The sequence below is a fragment of the Artemia sp. Qi Xiang Cuo genome, chromosome 21 (genome assembly GCF_049724085.1).
Source record: "Artemia sp. Qi Xiang Cuo chromosome 21, ASM4972408v1, whole genome shotgun sequence".
Classification (NCBI taxonomy): Eukaryota; Metazoa; Arthropoda; class Branchiopoda; order Anostraca; family Artemiidae; genus Artemia; species Artemia sp. Qi Xiang Cuo.
In genome coordinates this window covers 47,725,160-47,749,020 of record NC_142814.1, presented here as the reverse complement: position 1 = coordinate 47,749,020, position 23,861 = coordinate 47,725,160, and the positions used below count along the sequence as shown (strand labels likewise).

At 35.4% G+C, this 23,861-nt stretch overlaps 1 protein-coding gene across 1 annotated transcript in view; it reads right to left on the bottom strand.

Moving 5' to 3' along the window:
* Positions 1-23,861, bottom strand: part of LOC148939641 (uncharacterized) — a 363,231-nt gene that overhangs the window by 99,778 nt on the left and 239,592 nt on the right. Inside the window, exons 10-11 of the mRNA XM_089106934.1 lie at positions 10,494-10,633; positions 972-1,152 (exon numbers count right to left, since the gene is read on the bottom strand). Of these exons, the coding sequence (XP_088963060.1) occupies positions 972-1,152; positions 10,494-10,633 (321 nt within the window). The remainder of the gene's footprint in view (positions 1-971; positions 1,153-10,493; positions 10,634-23,861) is intronic.

Sequence of the window (23,861 nt, the reverse complement as noted above, 5' to 3'; positions counted from 1 at the left end):
AAAAAAAAAAAAAAAACCAATTATAAGGGAATTAGTGAATTTTATTGAATTGTGGAGATGTCAATTTTCTCTAAAGCTGATATCTTTCTCTTGAAATCTTGTTGTTTATTAGAGTACCAGGGACATAATCATGATTGCAAAATATTTTTCAAAAATTATTAAATTCTAAGATTAGAATACCAAGCTGATAATAAATGAGTAAAACTAACTAGCTAAATTTGACTTTGCTTTTCGTTCGTAAAAATTAAACACTAACTATCAATTGACTCCTAGAGACAACTAGGCCTACGTCTTCACAGCTACATCTTCTTCGGCGTTGAATGTTTTTAGCTTTTTTTTTGTTAATATTTACCCCTTTTCTTGGCACCCGCTTCAACTAAAAACTGTACAACTGCATATGGAGTTTTTTTTTAATTAAAAATCAAATTCGTAAATTTGATATTTTTTATGAAATAAAAAATAATAATATAATTAATTTTTTCATATATTTAGATTTCATTTCGCTGTCATTTGTACGATAAACATAGTTAATTACGAAGAGGGTAAAAATCAAGGCGTATCCAGGGGAAGGTTTAGGGGGGTTTGAATTAATAAAGAATTAATAACGAATTGAAGAACCAACAAAATTTTGGATTAAAAGAGTCAACACATTAAAACTAGTAATAAAAAAAAAACTTTCAAAAATTGTTACACAAGAAACTCCGGAGATAGAGAAGTTTAGAAAAGTTAGGTAGACTACCAAACTCGGCGTAAAAGCTGAATTACTAAAACAATAAAACATAATTCATCCTGGCAATCTAAAAATAAAGAAAAAAGAGGGAGATGGAAAGGGATAGAGAGAGAGGGAGGAGAGAGAGAAAGAGAGAGAGGGAGAGTAAAGAGAGAAAGAAATAGAAAGAGAGAGGGAAGGAGAAAGAAAGAAAGATAAATAGAGAGAGATTTGTGGGGGGGGGGGGGTGAGACAAACGTACTTATCAGTGGATACGGCAAACCAATATTCGGGTTTTATGAGTTTCTTTCCATAAGATGTGATAGGAGACTTTCTCAACTTTTCAAAGTCTGTTCGGAAATTCTGGTCCACTGGTTGACCCATTTGTAAATGAAGATACATAGGCAAGCTCTTTTGGTGACACTCAATTTTCGACATCAATTCTATAAAGCAAGGCTTTCAATTAATAATGAGGAAATGGGAAGAAGAAATTTCCTACGAGTGAATTCCAAGCCTTTCATCTTGAAGCCCAATGAAAAGTTAGATGCCTTAACAACACCTCAAGGTATATCATGGATGTCCCAGAAAAAACACTAAATGCATCATTATTAGGAAATCAGAAAAGAGTCCCATAAAAGAAAATGAATTACAATCATTTGTTTCAAAACAGTTTTCGTAGTCTATATGTATGAAATTGAATAAGCAAAAGTATACTGGTGTGTCTTATATGCGCATTAGTCTACTATACTGTTCATCTGATTGCCAAGAAACTTCACAAATTTACTGAGTACACTCTTGCGAAGGTTTTAGGCATAAAATTTCCCTACCCCCAAGTTCCTCTTAATACTTTTCACGCTGACTGAAATTAGAGACCCCAGAACACAAATATTTGGCGGTTCTTGCCATTCAAATGTTATACTATTAACATTTTCTGGACATTAATTATCCAACTCCAACAACATCCGACCGGTAAGTTAAGAGTCCCGCCATAACTTTTCAATACTTTTAAATTTAGGAATATAATCGTTATTTTACATTTGGTGAAAATTTTCCAAGAGGGAATATTTCACGGGGAAGAGGAAATTTTACGCAGGGGGGGGGGGAATTTTACAGAGCAGAATTGCTGCGGGGGAGGGATAATTTTCCTCGGGGAGTGGTTTGATTTTCCAGAGGGAATTTTATCAAATTATTCTAAATTTAAAAACATGATGGGTTATCAATACGCGTGGGGGAATTATCCACGGATGGGGAGTTTTTCGCACGAAGAACTTTTTCCCTGGTGAATGTTCCATGAATTTCCCTTCTTTTGAGATCGCAGCAACCCGCGACGGGTAAGCTAGTCTTTGGTAAAAATCACAAACTAAATGGCGTTGTCTTTTACGGGGGTCTAACTCATTGCCCACCCTCGGAAAATTTTCAGGAAAAATTTCTCTTATAGCGAAATTGAGCAGCCAAAGGGAAATAAATACAAAAATAATGAAGAAAAGCGTATAATTGTACATCAGCTATTATGAAGGAGGGGCGGTGAATCATTTTGTTAGGAGGGGAATGCCAGATACCTACAAAAGTAAATTGCAATGCACATTGCACATTACAATATCTACATGAATATTCAGATAAATATAGGAAAGGGTATGGCAGGGGGGTAAAAATTAATCTTTCATCTCCCTTCATTTAGACTGAGTCTGAATATCAGTGCCGCAGCGTGATACCTACCTTCTTATTACAAAAAAATGTTTCTGCCATTAATTTTAAAGCTTTATTTAACTAAACAGTTTCCTTCATATTTCCTACAGTTTTATGCAATGATGTGTAAGGGAGCATCAGCTGTTAAAAAGGAGGGATGGTGGATCATTTTGTAGGTGGGAGAGGCATATGCATCAAAGAGTGCATTTTAATCTCAAAACATCCTAACTCTCGTTGACCCTTCACATAAATATAGAATTAATTCTAGGGAAGGAGGGCGAGGTAGAAACTTATTCCGAGATTATTTCTGGTTTACGTGTTTATTACGAAAGTAAACATTAACAGAAAGGAGTAGACTTTATTCGGTAGAGGAGGAGGACCCCTCCCTAACCCGCCCTCGTGGTCATAGAAACTTCGGTCGATGCTCATTCGATCGGAGATTGGGATTTCCATTTTCCAGTACCTTTTTCAAAAGTCAAAAGTGATTGGAGAGCAACCATCCTTGTCCTAGAACCTCTCTCAATCTATGGTCCTTTTATAACCCCTTAGAACATCTAATCAACGTTTTGAGGTACCAATTTTGTTCAGAATATTTGAAATTCCAATAAATTTCCATCCAAGGATGATATAACCCCAAGAGCTCCTGGAATAAGGATCGTAAATTTTGCCAACTGGCAATTCATTACATATATATGTTATAGTGGGAAAAGGCGGGCATTTGTGATCTTGGGAGTCACAAATGTCACAAATAATCGTGTGAGCTAGGAAATTTCAGGGATTATTATCTTGGCCAAAAAGATCATCAATACTTTGCAGTAGGAAGGGGAATGGGTTAGGGGACCGGAAATGAGCCATAAAAACTTTTTTCGATGAATTTGAAACTTACAGCTGTAAGTCCTTGGGCCGAGGGGACAAATGTACACAAGATTACTCAAAGAACCGGTTACTTCTCTAAACAAGAGGGCTCAAAAAACACCTTTTTTTTTTTTTTTTTTGGCCTGTAGCTTATATGTTTACCTTTGGGCTTAGGGGAACCCAGTACAACTGTAAATTAAAAAACAGTGTTTCCCCTCAAATGTAGCCCAAAAAAGCGCCAGAAAACTGCAAAAAACTTTTTTCCGTCTACTTCAACTGGAAAAAGCCCTTTTAGAAACTTTGGAGGGGGAACATTTGATTTAAAATTGAAAGTTCTTGTGTCCTTTTCAAGGGCAAAAGCTACTGGAGGACAATCTCTTTAAAGTCCTTTTCTGTTATCTGGCTTTCCTCTGAAAATCTGAAAATTGTTTTCCTCGATTATGTCCTGTTGTCAATACATTCGAAGATATATATATATTTTTTAATCCTCTTTTGTAGGTTTTTCTTTTCGTTGATATTTTTTTTTAAATACGATGACGAATTTTCCCAGTAAGAAAGAATTTGAGGGAAATCTTCTTCGGAGGGTGTAAACAGGGAGGCTTTAAATAGATTGGGACGGAGGAGGAGCGTGCATAGCTGTGTTGTCCTGAGGTGGCTTGGTGCAGCAGTGAGTTTTCAGCAGTAGAAGTGATAGTAGTATGCTATTATATGAGTCGTCCTATTCTTTCATTTCCTTCTTTTTTATTTTGAGTGAAAACAATGGCGTCTAAAAATTGCATCAATTCACAAGATTTGTTTTGGTATGCGTGCGGCTATCTCACAAAGAAAGCCATCAGAAAATATTTACACCATTTTCGAGTGAGAGCATATGCACTGATTCAAAGGTTTATAGTGGCAAGTCGAGGGCCCCACAGTTCATCTGTCTCACATGTGCATGCAACCTACGGGGTTGGATAAGCAAGGCGAAGAAGAACAACCATCTCGAATTCGGAGTTCGATGGCGTGAACGAAGCAGCCATACCACGGACTGTTATTTCTGAATGACAAATGTCAACGGTTTCTGGTACAAAATTCGTGCATCAATGAAGTATCCAAATATTCCCTCAGTTTCAAATTCCCTCGGTTGAATTTCTTGGCTGTTGACTTGAGTTTGTTCTGAGCATTTGGGATGTTCGGCTGAAGCATCCATCAGAAGATAGTCAGTGTTAAAAATAATAGCTCTTAATATTCCCTCAGTTTCAAAGCCAACTCCACATGATCCCGTCACTTATCCGATATCATCACCACCAACAGAATACCGAGTCGCTGAAGGAACACAAGAAAAAAGTTCTCATTTTCTAAAAACAATTGAGACTCTGACAACAATCCTAGTGAAGATGTTGATTTGATTAATACTGACGGTCTTTGTGGCACCGTAGTGGTGCCACAGCAAAAGGCCAAGGCTAAGCTGACCTAACAAAAGGCCAAGCTGAAGTACTAGTTTCACGTCTGAAAATATTTCATTTGCTATCATCAGATCCCAATTTGGACACAGAGACAAAGAGCTCGTGCAGTTCTTTGCAATGCAGGATAATATATGCTATTGCACACATGTCCAATTTCTTTTGACAAGCGTCGGGGCACAAACTAAGCACTGAAGCACGGCGACTCCTCAGAGGTAACTTGGAAGGCTGTATTATTACATAATGGGAACATGTATGCATCGATATCGGCAAGATATTCTGTCCATCTAAAAGCGACGCATGAAAGATGTCGCTACTTTATGGAAAAATTCACTATTACGATTATAGTTGGAATACCGATGGTGATTTAAAAATAACCAGTATCCTCATGGGACTACAGACAGGATACACCAAGTACCGTTGCTTTATCTGTGAGTGGGACAGCACAGATAGGAAGAACCATTATATAAGAAGAAATAGCCCATCAGAGATGAAATACAGCCAGGTAGCAATAAGGTTCTTCGTGTGTGTTGGTTAAGCGTGACAAAGTTATTATACCTCCACTGCATGTAAATCCGGGGCTAATAAAGAACTTCGTGAAGGCACTAGACTACAACTCAGATACTATTTGGCACGTATCCAACAACTTATCAAAGTTGAGTGATGCGAAAAAGAAAGAAGATATGTTAATAGGAAAATACACAAACACAGAAAATAATTAATTAGAAAAAATAATCTTACTCAGCAGTGCTGATAAGATGCATGATCGGTGTTCAAGTCTGATGTAGCCAATTTCGTTTGAAGTAATAGACTATGTAGATATTGTGCAGAAGTACATTAGCGCGTACGGCTTGATCGGTTGCAACGTATCCTTCAAAATTCATCCCATCCGACTTATTTCGCGAAAACTTAGGTTGTGTTAGTGATGAACATGGCGACCATTTTCAGCACTACATTTCGGTGATGGGGTGCGGTAACAAACAACAAAAGTACGAAGAACAAAAGGGAAATCTTTGTGTAAGACAGTGGAGATATTTTTAATGAATATTTTGGCCTCTAGTCCAAGGGCCATCTTCAGCAAAACAAAAACATACGAAAGAAAAAAGACTCATAACAACATACGACCTATAAAACCAATAAAGTGAAAAAATTTTTCAAAACGGTCCTAGCATCATTACTTCAGCGAAGTTCAACCAGGACTCTACCTTGGACATAGGGCCGAAATATTCATTCAAATTATCTCCACTGTCTTACAAAAAGATTTCCCTTTTGTTCTTCGTACTTTTGTTGTTTGTTATGGAAAGGCAGTGTGGTCTTCGTCGCTATTTTTGGGTGTCGTAACATCTACTGACTACTGATCTACTGATGGTTACTTCAGCCGAACTATCTATTGATGGATGCTTCAGCCGAACATCCCAAATGCTCAGAACAAACTCAAGTCAACAGCCAAGAATTGTTAAAAGCCAAACTAACTTTAAATTATGAACAGTACTAAAATGATTAAAAAATAATAAGGCTCCACACGCTGATAGGGTGGTAAATGAGTTTCTTTAATATGGTGGCTCAGAGGTTAGAAATAAGTTACTGAAGATTATGAATATGATTTTTGAAAAAGAGGAAGTACCAAATGATTTTAGGAAAACATTAACTAAGCCACTTTATAAGAAAGGTGATAAGAGTCAGTATGGTAGTTATCGAGCCATTAATTAGGTTTCTGTAGGTAGCAAATTACTTAGTAATATGATACTTTTTAGACTGAGAGATGCTACAACGAAGTTTTAAAAGATAAACTGTGCAGCTTTAGTAAAGGTAAAGGATGCGTTAACCAAATTTTTACTCTTAGGTTAATAATTGAGAAGTGCCTGAGTTGTCAAACACCTTTGATCCTCAGTTTTATAGATTATGAGCAAGCGTTCGATTCTGTTGATAGAAGGGCTTTAGTAAAGGTTTTATCCTTGTATGGTATACCAGACAAATACATTAAAGTGATTAGTACTATGTACGAGAATAACACTGCTGCGGTTAAAGTAGGAAATGAGGTTAGCACCTGGATTGGTATTGAACCAGGATTTAAGCAGGGTTGTGTTCTATCACCCTTTATATGGATTATTTCATGGACTTTGTCTTAAGGAGCACAGGGAAGGCAATGGGAGACCACAGAATCAAATGGGGAGGAAAAAGTCTCATGGACTTAGGTTATGCTGATGATTTAAGCATCCTAGATGAAAGTGTGAGCAAAATGAATGAATTTTTAGAGGTTTTGCGAGTTCAGGGTGCTAGAATAGGTTTGAAAATTAATGTTAAGAAGACTAAGTCACTAAGGCTAGGAACAAGTCAACATGAAAAGGTGACGTTCGGTAATAAAAAGATTGATCAAGCGGGCAGCTTCACTTACCTTGGTAATGTTATTAGTAAAGATGGTGGGAGTAGTGAAGATGTTAAAGTAGAAAAGCCACGGCTCAGGGTGTTTTTTTTTCAGAGTAAAAAAAAAAGGTTTGGAAGAATAGGTAAATAAGTCTGCAAATCAAGACTAGAATATTAGAAGCTACAATGATGACAGTGGCCAAATATGGCTCTGAAGCATGGGCGCTCTGAAAAGCGGATGAAGATTTGCTAGATGTTTTCAAGAGAAATTGCTTAAGGATTGTTCTGGGTACCCGGCTGACTGACTGTACTTCAAACAATAGGCTGTACAAAAAATGTGAATCAATACCGCTCTCTAGGGCTATAATGAAAGAAAGGTTGAGATGCCTAGGGCACGTTGTGCGGATGAAGGATGAGAGATTACCGAAGATTCTTCTTTTCGGCCAATCGTCTAGGGCTAAACGGAAAGCAGGTCATCTTCGTCTGGGGTGGGAGGACGTCATAACGAAAGATTTAAAGGAAATGGGAACTCCGTGGAAGGGTGTAAAAAGGGAGGCTTTGAATATATTGGGATGGAGGAGGAGCGTGCGTAGCTGTGTTTGCCTCAGGCGGCTTGGTGTTGCTGCGAGTTGTTAGTAGTAGTAGTTTTATACCTTAAATTAAATGCTGCTCCATAGTTTATGTTAATTAATACTCTATTCGGGAAAATGTGCTGTACTGCAACTTCTCTGCGAGTTGTTTTTCTTGATACAATGTCAAAATACATAAATGGTTAATATAAGAAATCTCAAAAACAGTGGAAGACAAATGGTTTGCACGTTTTTAATAAGCAAGACTCAGTTGTCTCAGAACAAGTGTTGCATACCAAGATATCCGCCAAAATTCTTTGATTACATCGATATTTTGTTTTATATTTTGACATAAAAAATTTCAATTTGGCAATCCGAAAACATCGATATTTTGCTAATACTAATTATTGTTGGCAAAATATTGATGTTTTCTAGACAGTTTTTTCGCAATAAGCAAAAAGGTCTTCTGCATCCTCAAGTGATTCTGCCCCTAATTATTAAATTCCGTCAATTGGAAAAAAATCGATTTTAATTAGCCAGTTAAAATTGGCAAAATATCAAGACTTTCCCAATTATTTTTTTTTACTATTTCTTTTTTTAACTTTTACATTCGTTATATTTATTTCAATATTTCTGAACATTTATTTTGTTGCAAACAAAACAGTTTTCAGCCCTCTCTCATGAACCCCCTTCTGATTTCTTAGATCTCTTCTATAATACATAGGTCAAACAATCCTTGGAGCCTGCTGTATACCTGGATTCCGTATTGCCAAGGTGGTATAAAACCCAAAGGATTCATCGTAACCTTGGCGATACTAGCTACACCTTGGTTTAGCTGCATTTGCTGCTAATTTTCTGCATTTGCTTTTGTAGTTTTTCGTAAGGAATATTTATTTATTCAATAAATAACTTTATTCATTATTCCTCATTTTTAAAAGGAAAATTTATGACTTCTTTGCAAGCCATGGATCCTTTGTGGGGATTAGTAATTTTATATACTGAATTATTTTTTTTATTTTTTTTAATATCTTTTATCTCTATCAGTTATTTTCTTTTCATTAGGTTGTTTATTCCAGAATTTATTTTTTCTATGTTCCAGAGAACGGTTTTTCTATTTTCTCTTTTCAACGGTCTACCCCACTTCTCATGTTTACATAAATAGCTTTCAGTAGATTATTATTGTCCAGATTGGAGCATAGTAATAGTGAGAACAATTCATGGTAGCATAACAGAATTGCAAAGCAAGTTCACTGTATGGTTGTAGCAGAAATATAGTACCATAGTAATTGATAACTGTTGGATAAATACTCAAAAAAAATGTTTGAATCTGCTGCTCATACAGATTTTTTCGCACATTAAATAAAAAAAAAAAAAAAAAACACACAAAAAAAAAAAACACAAACACAAAAATGTATTTATTGATTGACTGGCTGACTAATTTGTTTACAAAATGCTAGAAAAATAAACGTCAATTCCAACAATCGGCAAGGTAAGGCAACAAAGCGCCTGATAAAAGACAGCTACAATCTTTTGACTCTCAACTGATTATTCAGTCATAAAAGCAAAATCAAAATGCGCTCTCCCATCATACAAAAAAGAAGATAAAGAAAAAATATTACCGAATAATATAAAAAACTATTTTTCATCATTCAATAAATACTTCTTTAATGTTTTTAAGTGATCCAGTGAGCTCACTGTTTTAAGTGAGCTCAGCAAGGCTGTTTCCACCTTGCTGGGGGGGGGGGTATTTTAGTTTATGCGCGTTTGTATTACTTTCTTACAGGTCAGACGAAAATTCGGAGGGAGAGGGGGTCAAATCCGGTAAGACCCCCCCCTTGATACAGCCTTTGTGCTCAGCCCCCCAAATGCCTGTCGAAATATTATTCCAAATTTCCAGTACTAAATAACGGAGTACTAAATAAGTGGAGCCGATATGTGTGGTGTCCTATACATTTTTTTTTAATACGAGACAAATACATCTTTTTTTAATACATTTTTTTTAATACGAGAAACATAAAGAAATGGGTTAACTTACACAAATAAATAACTGAATATTTCACAGAAGTATAATCCTTTCTTAAATTAAAATTTTACTCGAAATTCAATTATAAATTCTATTATAAATTTATCAAGTATACTCAAAATTTATTGTAGATTAAATTATGTATTTACAATAGTCGTATAGATTTAACAGTATCGATTGCTATTTTAAATATTGCTCAAATTGTGTGAACTTACTCATAGACCTACATTACCTAGTTACTTATGAGGCTTTATATCTTTTAAAAAAGGTGTTTCATTTCGGTTACAATCATGTCATATCATGATTAAAATATATTAAAAAAAATAACACAAAATCCTGGCACACCAAGTAGCAAAGCCGAGATCAATCGACTGTACACTGCAGAAAGTTCATATATAGGTACTTTAAAGTACCTTAACATAGGTACCTTAGAGTACCTTAATATAGGTACCTTAAAGTACCTTAACATAGGTTCGTTAAAGTACCTGAATATAGGTACCTTAAAGTACCTTAGCATAGGTACCTTGAAGTACCTTAATATAGGTATAAAGTACCTTAATATAGGTGCCTTAAAGTACCTTAATATAGGTACCTTAAAGTAACTTAACACATGTACCTTAAAGTACTTAAAGTAGCTTAATATAGGTACCTTAAAGTACCTTAATATAGGTACCTTAAAGTACCTTAATATAGGTACCTTAAAGTAGCTTAATATAGGTACCTTAAAGGCGTAACTCTTCTTTCTTTGCATCAGTTCCTTGTATATGAGCTCCAACTTCAGTTTCAACACTAATATTGTAAAGTGAATATTTTGACAGTAACTTAAAATAAAATAAAAAGTTTACCATCCATGGAAGTAAATTTTTCTGAAAATGCTTCTGATTCTCTTAATGATTTCAATTTGGTTCTTTCGCAGTGCCTCGGCAATTCACTCTCGGTTTCTGACTCACCAAATGACTCCACAGATGAACTTCCAAAACTCATCCTTTAAAGAGAGGAAATCAAAATATAAACTGATTCAGTTCCATTAAGAGTTGCATTTGATCTAATCAGAATTTTTCGAAATTTCATTTATTATGATCATAGCTGCAACGATACTTATATCTATATTGGTATATAACTGTAGTTATATTTATATTTAGTTGCTTCTTAGTCACATTATAATAGTATATTTTTACAACTTCAGCGACATAAAATAAATAAATAGTTAATAAACTAGATAAAAAAAAATAGTTTTTCACTTCACTCTTTTTTTGTTTTACCTTAAAAAATTCCTTTCACATCAAAATTGTAAGAAATCCCAGCACTTTCTAGTGATTATTTGAGACGAAAATTGTACATAAAATCTTTATTCTTTTATTGTCAATATTTTTAACGGTTCTAGGCGTTTATCCCCCCCCTCCCCGGAAAATACCCCTCCAAGAAAAATACCCCCCGCGGAAAATAAGGCTTTTCAAATTTGAGAATTTTATTTTTTTAATTTCCGTAGGGAGAAGGAATTTTGGTACTTGTGTATTATGCACCACCCACTCAAATTTACGCTGTGTAAAATTCGAGAACACACCGGGTTTTTTCGTTAGTTTTTTCGTTACTTTAGAAATAAATTTGGGCTATTGATTTGCACATTAGGGGGGGGGGGGGGTAACGTATAGTGGGTCTGCATGCAAAATGTGCTTGGTAAAATTATTCTGCATATTAGATAGATAGATACGTAAGTGTATTTTAAAGCCAAATATACGGCCATGAACACAGTAAAATAACATAACTGAAACGCACAAATAACATAAACTTTGATCAGCGATCATCATAAAACCCTTCAATGAAACACTACATTAACCTAATAATAGTACTTAATACTTGAAAAAAAAAACGGTTTTCCGGGGAGTAATCACCGGGGGGGGGGGGATAAACGCCGGCCACCATTTTTAAACAATAATAATCAGTGTGTTTATTTTACTTAAAAAAAACACTGGCATTTAGTTTGACTAAGGCATGGCTATGATTGATGTTTGTTAATAAGTGATTCCAACCTAAGATGCCCTTATTGAGCCTTTAACAAGATTTCTTGGAATTTTTTTTTAATTTGAATCTTTTTCTTGTTCTAGTACTATTTTTTTTTATTTGTACTTTGTTTCTTTTCCTTACATATTCCGTCTTGTTCTAAACATTTTCCAACAAGTCAATAAGAACGTTGATCGACCAAGAATAGGATGAAACAAGGTAACTGATTTCTTTACAAGATAGCTAAAGGAGACAAAGTGATGAAATGGATGAATATTGTGAGAAGGAATATCAGTGTTGGCCAGTGTAGTGGGCGAGTTAATGTTGCCACGTATGTTTCGTAGTATTATTAGTAGCATTATCAAGGGCGTATCCAGTATTTCTTTCGGGGGAGTGGGGTACAAAAAACTAAACAAAACGCATCAAAAACTTGTTAGTTGCTACTTTTTATTGTTACACCAAGTTTTGTTACTTTGTTGCGTGTTGGAAACAAAATTTCGGAGGAAGGGTCAAAGCCGGTTCCCACCCCACTGGATATGGCCTTGAGCATTATTTTACTGACTCGAAAAAAAAACTTAAGCAAAGAAAAATAAGAAGCCTCACATGAAATGCGATCATTGCCTATAAAATATTAATTTAAGGAAAATGCCAACATACTAACACTCATTAATATCTGCAGTACTGAAGCCATATTAACTGTCCTACTTTATTTTAAATGGCAAGAGCATGGAATCTTAAAATTTTATAATTAGCCATAATACTTTATCATCATTATTATTAACTACCATATCCGTCATGTCTTGCTGCAACTTTAAAAGAAAAGAAATTCCAAGGAAAATTTCCTCTGGAGAAAAATCACCCTCCATATAAATCCCCCGGATATTGAGACCGGTCGCATTTTTAACTTTGAATGTGTTTAAAAATTTTGCTCAGAAAATTGTCCCCACAGACAATCTCCCCTGTGGAAAATCCCTCCTAGGAATCTTCCCCTTCAAAATCTCCCCCTTCATTGGGGAATTGAGTCCATAACTCGAAAAAGAAGATAATGCATGGACTCGGTAAACATAAACATAGATTATTTTTTAAACGTCATAACTTCCAAATAAGAGTTAACCAGACTGAATAAAATTATCCTTTACTCTATATTTTTATAAATTAGCTAATTAATCAATTTTGATTACGTATGCAAAGAGTCGGAAAAAGATATGCAAATCAAATTCACTCAAATTTAGAAAATCCCTTCCCCTGACAATTTCGCCCTTGAAAATTTTCCCGACATGTAATATAACGATAGTATTTTAAAATTTGAATTCTATTGAAAAAAATTAGGTTGAAAATCAAAGTAACGAAACTCATGAATACCAAGTTCAGACAGCTTATTGAAAAAGAAATTTTAGAAAGGTTGTTGGATGAGAGGACATAATTAACTAGACCATTAATTTAATATCAAAAAAAGTGAATAATGTTACCGGAAGGGGCTGTCAAGTACTTGTGTTGAGGGATCTCCAATTTCAGTCAGCGCAAAAAGTATACATACATCCGATTTTAAATATATATATAAAAAAACAAGCTTCTTCAACTAAAAGTAAAAAGTAACATTAAAACATACAACGCACAGAACTTATTATGCATATGAAGGGGTTTGTCCCCTCCTCAATACCTCACTCTTTACGCTAAAGTTTGGCTTTTCGTTCCAATTATTTGAGAATGACTCCTGAAACACAAGAGCCATTTAATTAGAATAACAAGCTTTTTAAAAAATTCTAACAAGAACTTTAGCGTAACGAGCAAAGTACTGGGGAGAAAAGAGCCCCCTCATATACATAATAATTTCTGATTGTTTTGAGTTTTAATGTTGTTCCTTGATTTCAGTTGAAAAAATAATTTATTTTTGAAATTCAATTTCTGATCCTTTTTTTTAATAGTACCGGGAAATCTGGCTTTCTCTCCATGGAAAATTCCCCCCCCCCGAAAAATGTCTGTATACTTCTCAATAACCAATGCTATATGTAAGCAATGGGCAAAGTTCATATCTTGCAGCCCTTCCCCCGGGGACCGTGGGGGGTCAAGTTATCCTCAAAGACATATTTATTACATCTTTCGACTATGTTGAACAAAATGGCTATCTAAAAATTTTGATCAGGTGACTTTGGGAAAAAAGAGGCGTGGGAGGGGGGCTAGGTGCCCTCCAATATTTTTGGTCACTTAAAAAAAGCATTAGAACTTTTAATTTCCGATCAAATGAGCTCTCTCCCAATATTCTAGGAGAACTTGTTCGATACCTCTGCAGTAGGGTTCTCTGATATGCCGAATCAGATGTTGTGATTTTCATTAAGGTCACTTGATGTTTTAGGGGCGTTTGCCCCCTTTTTCCAAAAATTGGCAAATTTTCTCAAGCTCGTAACTTTCGATTGGTAACATTATACTTGATGAATTTTATAATATTTTGAACAAGCTTCAAAATTCGATTCTTTTGATGTATCTATTGTTATAAAAACTCTGTTTCTTATAGTTTCGGTTATTATTGGGCCGCACTGTTCCTTGCCTATAGTTCGTTACCGCAAACTGTTTGACATATGGATATAGACTGACTCGTTTTTTTCAGCTCACCGACTTGTATATACCTTTGTCACTTACATCTGCCCGATTCATGAGCCCTTTCGATGGCTTCGAAATTTTTCATATTGATATTCATGCAGTTATGAAACAACAGTGAAAGCAAAACATGATCCGTTCTACCAGCGTTCTATCAGTTTCCTTTCCTCTTTTTTGTTCGTTTTTTTTTTGTATAGCGTTTATGTGTTTTCTGTGCTTTGTTTAAGTTGCTTTTGTTAGTTAAATTTTTTTTTCTCCATTGATAAAGGAGAAAAGCAGAAATATTCTGAAATTTTGTATTCAAAAAGTTGTATTTTTCGCTGTCTTAAAAATTACCCCGTTATTGATGGATTTTCCTTTAAATTATCAGCAGTTTTGAGCAAAGTGCCAAATCTAGTTTGGGCGTGATTAACAAGTTGTACTTCCACTGGCTGCTCAGTGCAACAGTTTCTCAGTTGCAACTCTCGGTGGAATTTCTGTTTTCGGGTGATTTCTGATTCAAGGGTGAAGATTCAGATAGGTTACTGGAGAACTGTAGAGTTAAACATAATCATGAAGCTTGAAGCAAATTATTTTCATTTTTTTTTCTGTGAACATTCAGTTCTATATCTTTCTGGGTCCAATCCTCTATTAAAACATAAAGATATGTCTTGTTTGCGTTGAGAATTTCCGTCATTGCAAATCTCTTTGTTTTCTCCCGTCGTGGTACCGTACTAGGAAGATAATGTCCAAAATAAAAGATGAATGATGTTTTTAGTAAAGCCGTGCTAAGCAGCAGGCTTTGGAACAATAATAAATTGCCATCATTCCACTGTTTTGAAAGCATATATTTGTGTAATAGCATTTTTCTTTTTTTGCTCCGCTATTCCTTTTTTGTTATTAATTGTTGAATCATAAAAAATAATATATAAATCAGCAATATTAGGGGTTAAAGTTGAACTTCCTTTATGACTGATAGTTAATCAGTACCTCGGTGGTTTTCAAGCTGGTAGGCCTACCGGGGACAGGATCTACTTTTGTTTTTACCTTCCCCTAAAATCTCAAGGTACTCGAAGAGATAAATATGCAGGAGCTTACGATATTTTTCCCCATTGCATTTTTTTTCATTTTAGGGTATAGTGTTTTCCTTTTTTTTCTAGTATTTTTTCTTTACCGTTTGTTTAATTTCTTTATTCTATAACTCCCTTATTGATTTTTTGTTATTAATTGGTTACCAAATCAATAATTATAGGTAGCGTAAAAGCGCTGCCTAAGTAAAGAACAATGTTGGCACAATTTATTATTTATTTTTGGTCTTAGACCAGGGCAATTCGTATCGAAGAAATTATCGTAGAAACTTTAAAAATGGCTCATTCGATTGGAAATTGGAGTGGCTTGTGCCTTTTTAATAGTCGAAAGTGATTGGAAGGCGACTAACACCCCTTCCACACCCACCATTTTCACAAAAACATTCAATATAAATTTTGAGATAGCCATTTTGTTCAGCGTAGGTGATTTCCACATAGAAATTATGTTTTCGAGGAGGACACTCCCCCACAACCCTCAGAACAAGGGCTATAAGTTATGCCCTGGGAGCATATAAGGTTTTTATAGAAATCGCTGTCGTAGAAACTTCAAAAAAGGAAATTCAAAGGGCTAGTACTCTTTTTAATAGTCGAAAGAGATTGGAGGGTAACTAACCCCCTCTCACGCCCACCTTTACCCCAAACACATCCAATCAAAATTTTGAGATAGCCATTTTGTTCAGCGCAGTTTAAAATTCTGAAAATTCTGTCTTTGATTATTACAACCCCCCCCCCCACATCCCTCAGGGTATTAGTTGTAACCTATACCCGGAGGCATATAAGGTTTTTTTTATAGAAAGCGTTGTCGTAGAAACTTCAAAAAGGGCTAATTTGACTGGAAATTAAAATGACTGTGCCTTTTTTAATGGTCGAAAGTGATTGGAAGGCAACTAACGCCCCTTCCACGTCCACCATTTCTCCAAATACATGCAATCAAAATTTTGAGATAGCCATTTTGTTCAAAGTAGTTGAAAGGTCCGGAAATTATATATTTGAGGATGACACTCCCCCCACAGCCCTCAGGGTAAGGGTTGTAAATTATGCCCTGGGGATATATAAGGTTTTTATTGAAAGCTTTGTCGTAGAAACTTGAAAAGGGGCTCATTCGATTGGAAATTCAAAGGGCTAGTGCTATTTTTAATTGTCGAAAGTGATTTGAGGGCAACAAAACCCCCTCTCACGCCCAAACACATTCTTTTCCCCAAACACATTCCCCTTTTCCCCAAACACATTCAATCAAAATTTTTAGATAGCCATTTAGTTCAACGTAGTTAAAAGTTTTAGAAAATAGGTCTTTGAGGATGATAACCCCTTCATATCCCTCGGAGCAAGGGTTGTAAGTTATGCCCTGGGGGTATAGAAGGTTTTTATAGATAGCGATGTTGTAGGAACTTCAAAAAGGGCTCATTTGATTGGAAAATAGAAGGGCTTGTGCCCTTTTTAATAGTTGAAAGTGATTGGAGGATAACTAACACCCCTTTCACACCCACCATTTCCCCAAACACATCCAATCAAAGTTTCAAGATAGCCATTTTGTTCGACGTAGTTAAAAAGTCTTGAAATTATGTTTTTCAGGATGGCACTCCCCCCACAGTCCTCAGGGCAAGGGTTGTAAGTTATGCACTGGGGGCATATCCGTTTTTTTTTTTTTTTTTTTAAGAAAGTGTTGTAGTAGAAACTTCAAAAAGGAATCATTCGATTCGAAATTTTAACGGCTAGTACCCTTTTTAATAGTCGAAAATGATTGGATGGTAAGTAACCCCCCTCTCACGACCACCATTTCCCAAAAGACATCCAATTAAAATTTTGAGATAGCCATTCTGTTCAACGTAGTTGAAAGGTCCGGAAATTATGTTTTTGAGGATGACAACCCCTTCACATATTTCGAACAAGGACCTCCGCCAAGTCGTCCTCAGTGCTAAAAAAAAAAAAAAGAATCTAGTTGTTCTAGATTCTTGTTTTTTTTTTTTTTTTTTTTTTTTTTTTTTGTTTTTTTTTGCACTGAGGACGACTTGGCGGAGGTCCTTGTCGAAATATTTGCTGGTTTTTCGTCTTCATATTTTACCACTGGCTGCAAAAATCCTCGTTTTCTCACTCTTTTTTGGTTTTGTTTATCATTTATTATTTCCTTTCCTCTCTTAGCTTCGTACGTCATGTATAGCCAGTGTGGTCTTGGACAGCATTGATGACCCCCCCCCCCCAGACCTCAGGGCAAGGGTAGTAAGTTAAGCCCCGGGGGCATATAAGGTTTTTATTGAAAGCGTTGTCGTAGGAACTTCAAAAGGGCTCATTCGATTGGAAATTGAAAGGGCAGTGCCCTTTTTAATAGTTGAAAGTGATTTGGAGAGGAACTAACGCCCTTGTCACGCCCACCATTTCCCCAAACACATCCAATCAAAATTTTGAGATAGCAATTTTCTTCAACGTAGTTGAAAGTTCTGGAAATTAGGTCTTTTAGGTTTACCGCCCCCCCCCCCCTCAGAGCCCTCAGGGCAAGGGTTGCAATTTATGCCCTGGGGGTATATAAGGTTTTTATAGAACGAGTTGTCGTAGAAACTCAAAAAGGGCTCATTCAATTGGAAATTGAAAGGGCTAGTGCCCTTTTTAATAGTCGAAAGTGATTAGAAGGCTTGAAATTTTTATAGCAAAGATCGATGTGGGTACAATGTACTATTGTTTTATTTATTTCTCTATTTTTTTTTTTGCTTAGACGAGGGCACTTCGTATCGAAGGAGTTGTCTTAGGAACTTCGAAAAGGGCTCATTCGATTGAAAATAGAAAGGGCTAATGTCGTTTTTAATAGTCAAAAGTGATTGGAGGACAACTAGTCTCCCACCCACGCCCAACCCCCATTTACCCTTTATGTTTAAAAACTAAATGTTGCCTAAACATTCAAACAAATTGTACTGTGCTGAAGCTAATTCCCGGGACGGCATCTAATCTGGATCCCAAGAACGACTAGGGGCATTATGTTCAGACTGTCTGAGATATTTCTGCTCCTAAAATTCTGCCAAGTAAAAATAGCGTAAGCTTATCCAACTTATCAAAGAGAGTAAACAATTTTTTTTGCGAATGGTATCAAGTTTTCTACTTCAGGTCAACTAGAGGAGGTATGAAACTAAATTAAACACTGATATTTGTGTACAGATTTTTAAAAGGGTGTATGTTGTTTAAAATTGCTGAAACTTTTTCTCCAGCATACAATAAATAAAAGTTCAAATAGGGATAAAATCCTTTTAATAGACAGTGATGATGATAACAGTGATAGAAATTCACAAAAATACCAGATATTTCGGTCACATATGCAGTGACCGTCTGAATGTGCATTGTCAGTTTAATATACATATACTGATATTTAGTAATCAAAATCTTAATATTATTTGATTTATTAAAGTTATTAAAGTAAAAGCACTTATATTTTTTTCAGTAAAGTGCAAATTATGTTCTGGCCTTGAGAAGGCATAGGGGTTTTGAGCCCTACTCATATTAATCTCTGCTCGTTTTGAGTTTGACTCGGTTATTTATTGAAATTTCAGTTCCTTTTGGTTTCATTTATTTATCGATGCGGATTTGTGATAGTTTCACGCTTGGTAGATTATTTGATTTTATTTTTGCTTTAATTGATTATTTGATTTAATCGAGTTCTTTACTTTTCTTTGAAAAACTTATTTTGTAGAAACAGTTTTTTTTTTAATTAATAGTAATAATAAAGCGGGTTCGTACCACTCTATTCACAAGGAGTAGCGTTTTTTAACTCATTATAAACTTTTATGACCCAAATTTATCTCTGAACAGATTTAGCTGATAAACACAGTACCAGTAGAATATAGTATATAGTAGAGTATATAGTATAGACATAATATAGTGTATTTAGTATGTGTATATAGTGTATATAATATGTGTGGCCGAAGTACTTAGAATTGATTAGGTGGTCTTGCCATAACTTGTAGCGCATGGATAAGCAAATAAAAATACTCAAGATGAGAAGAAAACGAGACACCAAGTTCAACTCACAACCCACACTCACGCTTGCCACCCCTAGTGATTTATCACTATTTCTAGTGATTTTTTATATTGCTTAAACAACAAAATCACTAAATTTATGAATAAATCATTAGATTATTGAAGAAAATCCCTAAATCAGCAGAAAATCACTAAAACCTAGTGATTTTTTTGTCACCGGGTGGCAACCCTGCCCACACTCCATATGAAATATTAATCCTAACATAGATAAACACCAGCACCGAAAACCACGATTTCATATTAATTAATAATTATCAATTAGATATAGTTTTAAATTATTTCTTGAAAGTGAAATAGAAGATCGTGACTCTACGTAACTTCCATAAATATTCCAAAACTTTGTTATTGAATTTTTGGCGAAAATCTATATCATTCAGTAAGAATTATAGGGCAAGACAATTTTATTGAATGTTTTCTTAAACTCTACCTATTCTGAACAAAGGAAATTAGCGAAAAATTAATACAATCAAGAAAGATTGGTAATATATCTTTAATTTGTTTAAGGGAATTCGATACCATAAAGAATCAGCCTATCTCGTCCATTATAATTTATTTCAGTTTGTGTGGTCAAACTATTTAGAATTGATTGGGTGGTCTTGCCATAACTCATAGAACTTGGATAAGCAATCCGAATAAACGGCAGAAAACTAAAAGCCAATATATACCCTTTCCCTGATATCTTAGAAAAACCTTGTAACTTCTCTTGTTTTGTGCTGGAGATATTTATATTTAATTTTACAGAAACTAAATTCATTAGAAAGTGTAAATTTTGTTTTTTTTATCAAACGGAGCAGAATTTTCTTTTTAAAATTCAGGAAAGGGTTGTCCCTAAAAACGTTCCAATATACCTGCTAGGAAAATGCCAAAAATCACTTCAAAGAAATCTAATTTGATAAATTTGATAGCTCTTCAAATTTTCTGTGGTGCAACTCGCTTTGATTGAAAACTTTACCGACAGAATTCCATTGCCATTTCAATCAAATTCCATAATTAAATCACAAATTCTCAATAGGTTTCAATGATAAGTAGTCCCCTCGGAGAATTCGCTAATGGACCCTTTGCCTTTGTGACAGTCAACCGACAGTGGGCCCCACAAAATGATGTTTAAAGTATCTAATCCTCTTAAGGCAATGGGGCTGTTAGTGAATCCAATCACTACAACCAGTTCTTAACAGTATCAACAAAGTTAAAAAAAAAATTCTAAAAGTGGAAAGCTTCAAACAAACAAACCTTGCTGAATAAGTAGCAATACAAATAACTAAGGAAATGAACATTAATAGCAACACTAATAATAGTTAAATAACTAAAAATAAATAAAGAATTCATGAACAAATAAATACTATAAAAAATAAATTAACATAATTTTCATGGGAATAGAAGACAAAATTTATACCGCCAGGTTTGACACGTCAAAAAGGAATTTCCCCTTTCGGACAATGCAGCCATTTTTTAAAGCAAATAATTTGAAATATTCAGGCATGGAACTGTGAAGTGGCTCATTTAAATAATTTGCTTCGCCATCTTGCGATCTTTCTTTTATTCTTATGAATATGTCTCAAATTAAAACCTTTTATTCATTCTAAAACTTGCGAAACGTCTCAGAAATATTTTGATAATAGTTAAATCTAGCCAACTTTCTTGGAAAGATTGAATAAGGTTTAACTTCTTTCCGAGTGTAATAATATAAACATCAAATAAAGAAAACTTTGAGAAAAACTTTAGTAAGTTTATGGACATCGTGGACCTGGATAACTTGTTAAAGCCTGCTAAAGAGACAAAATGTTAGGGCTCTGTCACACTAAAAACTACGGTGTGTGTGTAACTGAACCCTTGTGTAATTAAACCCCGTGGAATTGAACCCCCGCTTAGTTGAATCTTCATCTCAACCCCCATGCAGCACAACCCCCGAAGAACTCAACCTCCATGCAACTCAATCCCATTTTACTTAATCCTCGGGGTCAACTGAGTCCTCGTACAACGCAAACATATTTAACTGAACCCTCGTTCAACTGAACCTCCATTTAATTAAACTCGGTGCAACTCAACCTCAGTGCAACTCAACCCCCGCAAAACTCAACCCAATTTAACCAAACCCTTGTTAAAAGAAAGAAAAAGAAGACATGTCGGGTATCAAGTACTTTTTCGAAAGAATTTGCTCTTTCAACAAAATAATTTGTTTCGTAGGTAATTTCATGGTTGATATAAGAATAAATAGCGTCTATTATAAACGAATCAGCTTTGTATTTGAATTTCGTATTAAAGAGGAAGATTTTAAACTCCAGTTTAAGGGCATTCGATCACGGAGATTCCAGTAGTAGACCTTATATAGTTTCAAGCCTTTACACTCGAGAAATAACACTAAAATTGCATTTGGATGCCATAAGGCGTTTTATTATGGTGTTGTCATGATGAAATTGTAAAAAGCGCGTAAATGTAAGTATTATCCTTGAAATGATCTAAAACAGTTCTACGATATTCTAGTGGTTCTAGGAGTTTACCCCCCCCCGGAAAATACCCCTTGTCAAAAAAAAAACAGAATATGTCCCCACTCCCCCCCCCGCTGAAAATACATCCCCACTGACAGGAAATTATTCACACAAATTTTCTTCCCACTTTAAATTCCCCCAAAAAATCTCCCCCTGAAAAAAATACCCACGCGAAAAATGTCAGTATGTTTCCTAATAACAAATACTATCTGTAAGCAGTGGACAAATTATAAAAGTTAAAAGGGCACTTAAACTTCTACAATGTGGTTCTCTGATTGTTTTGTAATTAGGGAGGGAGGGAGATAACTCGAAGGGCATTTTAATACCAAAACATCCAAGCTCTCATTGAGCCATCAGATAAATGAAACATTATATCTAAGGGAGAGACGAGGCAAAGATGGAGGTATAAATTGATGTATAATCCCTAGGGCCGTAACCGGGATTTTTGTTTAGGAGGAGGGGGTATTTCTTCCGGGGAGAGGGGTACAAAAGAAACTTTAAAAACGCATCAAAAATGTCAAATTGATATCGACTCCCTAATGATTCCTGGGAATATTTCTGGTGTACGCTGTTATTGTGAAAGTAAAGAGTAACATTAAACCCCGAAATGAGCAGAATTTTTTCCGTACAGAAGAGGGACTGCCCCCTTTTTATCCACACCTCTAACTCATGGTCACAGAAATTTCGAAGGGTGTTCGTTAGATCAGAAATTGAGAGTCCTAGTTCTTTTTTTATAATTCAAAAGTTTTTGGAGACCAACAATCCGCGGGGGGGGGAGATTATTTTCCGAGGGAGGATATTTTCCGTAGGGGGTATTTTCCAGGGGAGGGGCCAAACGGTTACCGTCACCGTTATAGTGCCCTATTAGAACTGGGGAAATAAAACAAAAAAACTGACCTATCAGCGCTTCCAGCTCTTTCTAGAAGTTCCCATAAAATGGTTCTGCAATAAAGTTTTACTGTTAAAACAAATCTATATAATAGTCATTATTCCTGAATCAGCATTAACGGCAAATTTCTCTTATAAGACATTTTTTTTTTTACCATGTTTTTAAGGTTTTGGCTACTATTGACCGTGGTTTGCTCTGTACTAGGTTCCAGCAATTCCTGCAACCATGAGATTCAAGTGTCTTTGGGCCCTGGGTGTGAAAATTTTCGCTAATTTTCATGTAACAAAAGGAGGATAAATTATTGTTTTTTAGAGGGGAGGGGGAGAATAGTTCTGCATTGAAGCAACATAAAAAAAAAATACTTGCATAAGAATTAACCAATATATAGACTGTTTCATTCGAGTTAACTTTAAGCGCTTCTGGCAAAGCGGGCTGAATTATATTTTCTAGCTATACTGTTGATTTGAAGAGGGATGAGCTGAATGGGGTTAATTTGAATTGCGGTTGAATCAAACAGGGTTGGGTTAAACAGGGGTTGAGTTGGATGCAGGTTGAATTAAATAGGGGTGAGTCGTATGAGGATTGAATTACACGGGGGTTGAGTGATGGTTGAGTTGCACGGGGGTTGAGCTTCACGAGAGTTCAGTAAAACGAGGGTTGAGTTGGACGAGGGTTTAGTATAACGGGAATTGAGTTACACACGAGTTCAGTTGCACGGAGATTGAGTTGATTGAGGGTTCAGTTGCATGAGGATTCACTTAAAAGGGATTCGAGTTAAACAAGGATTGAGCTGCACAGGGGTTGAGTTACACGGAGGTTCAATTGAAGAAGGGTTCAGTTGCAATGAAAGCAAAAAAAAAAATATATTAATTGCTAATGGACTCCAAAACAAGCAACGTTTAAAACTTCCAAACCTTAGAAAATCTAATTTACCACTGTGACCAAATTTCTCACTTTGACCATATATCAGGAACCTGCAATACGCTCTGACAGGAGCAGAATTGGTTTCATCAGACGGATTCCTTTTTGCCTGATAAAAAAGTCTTCGTGAGGCCAAAGACATATTGTTCTCGAGAAAACTTTTGATACTTTCGCTTGTACTATTTATTTAGAAGGGCTATACTATTCTTTAGAAAGGGCTACACTATTCTACTA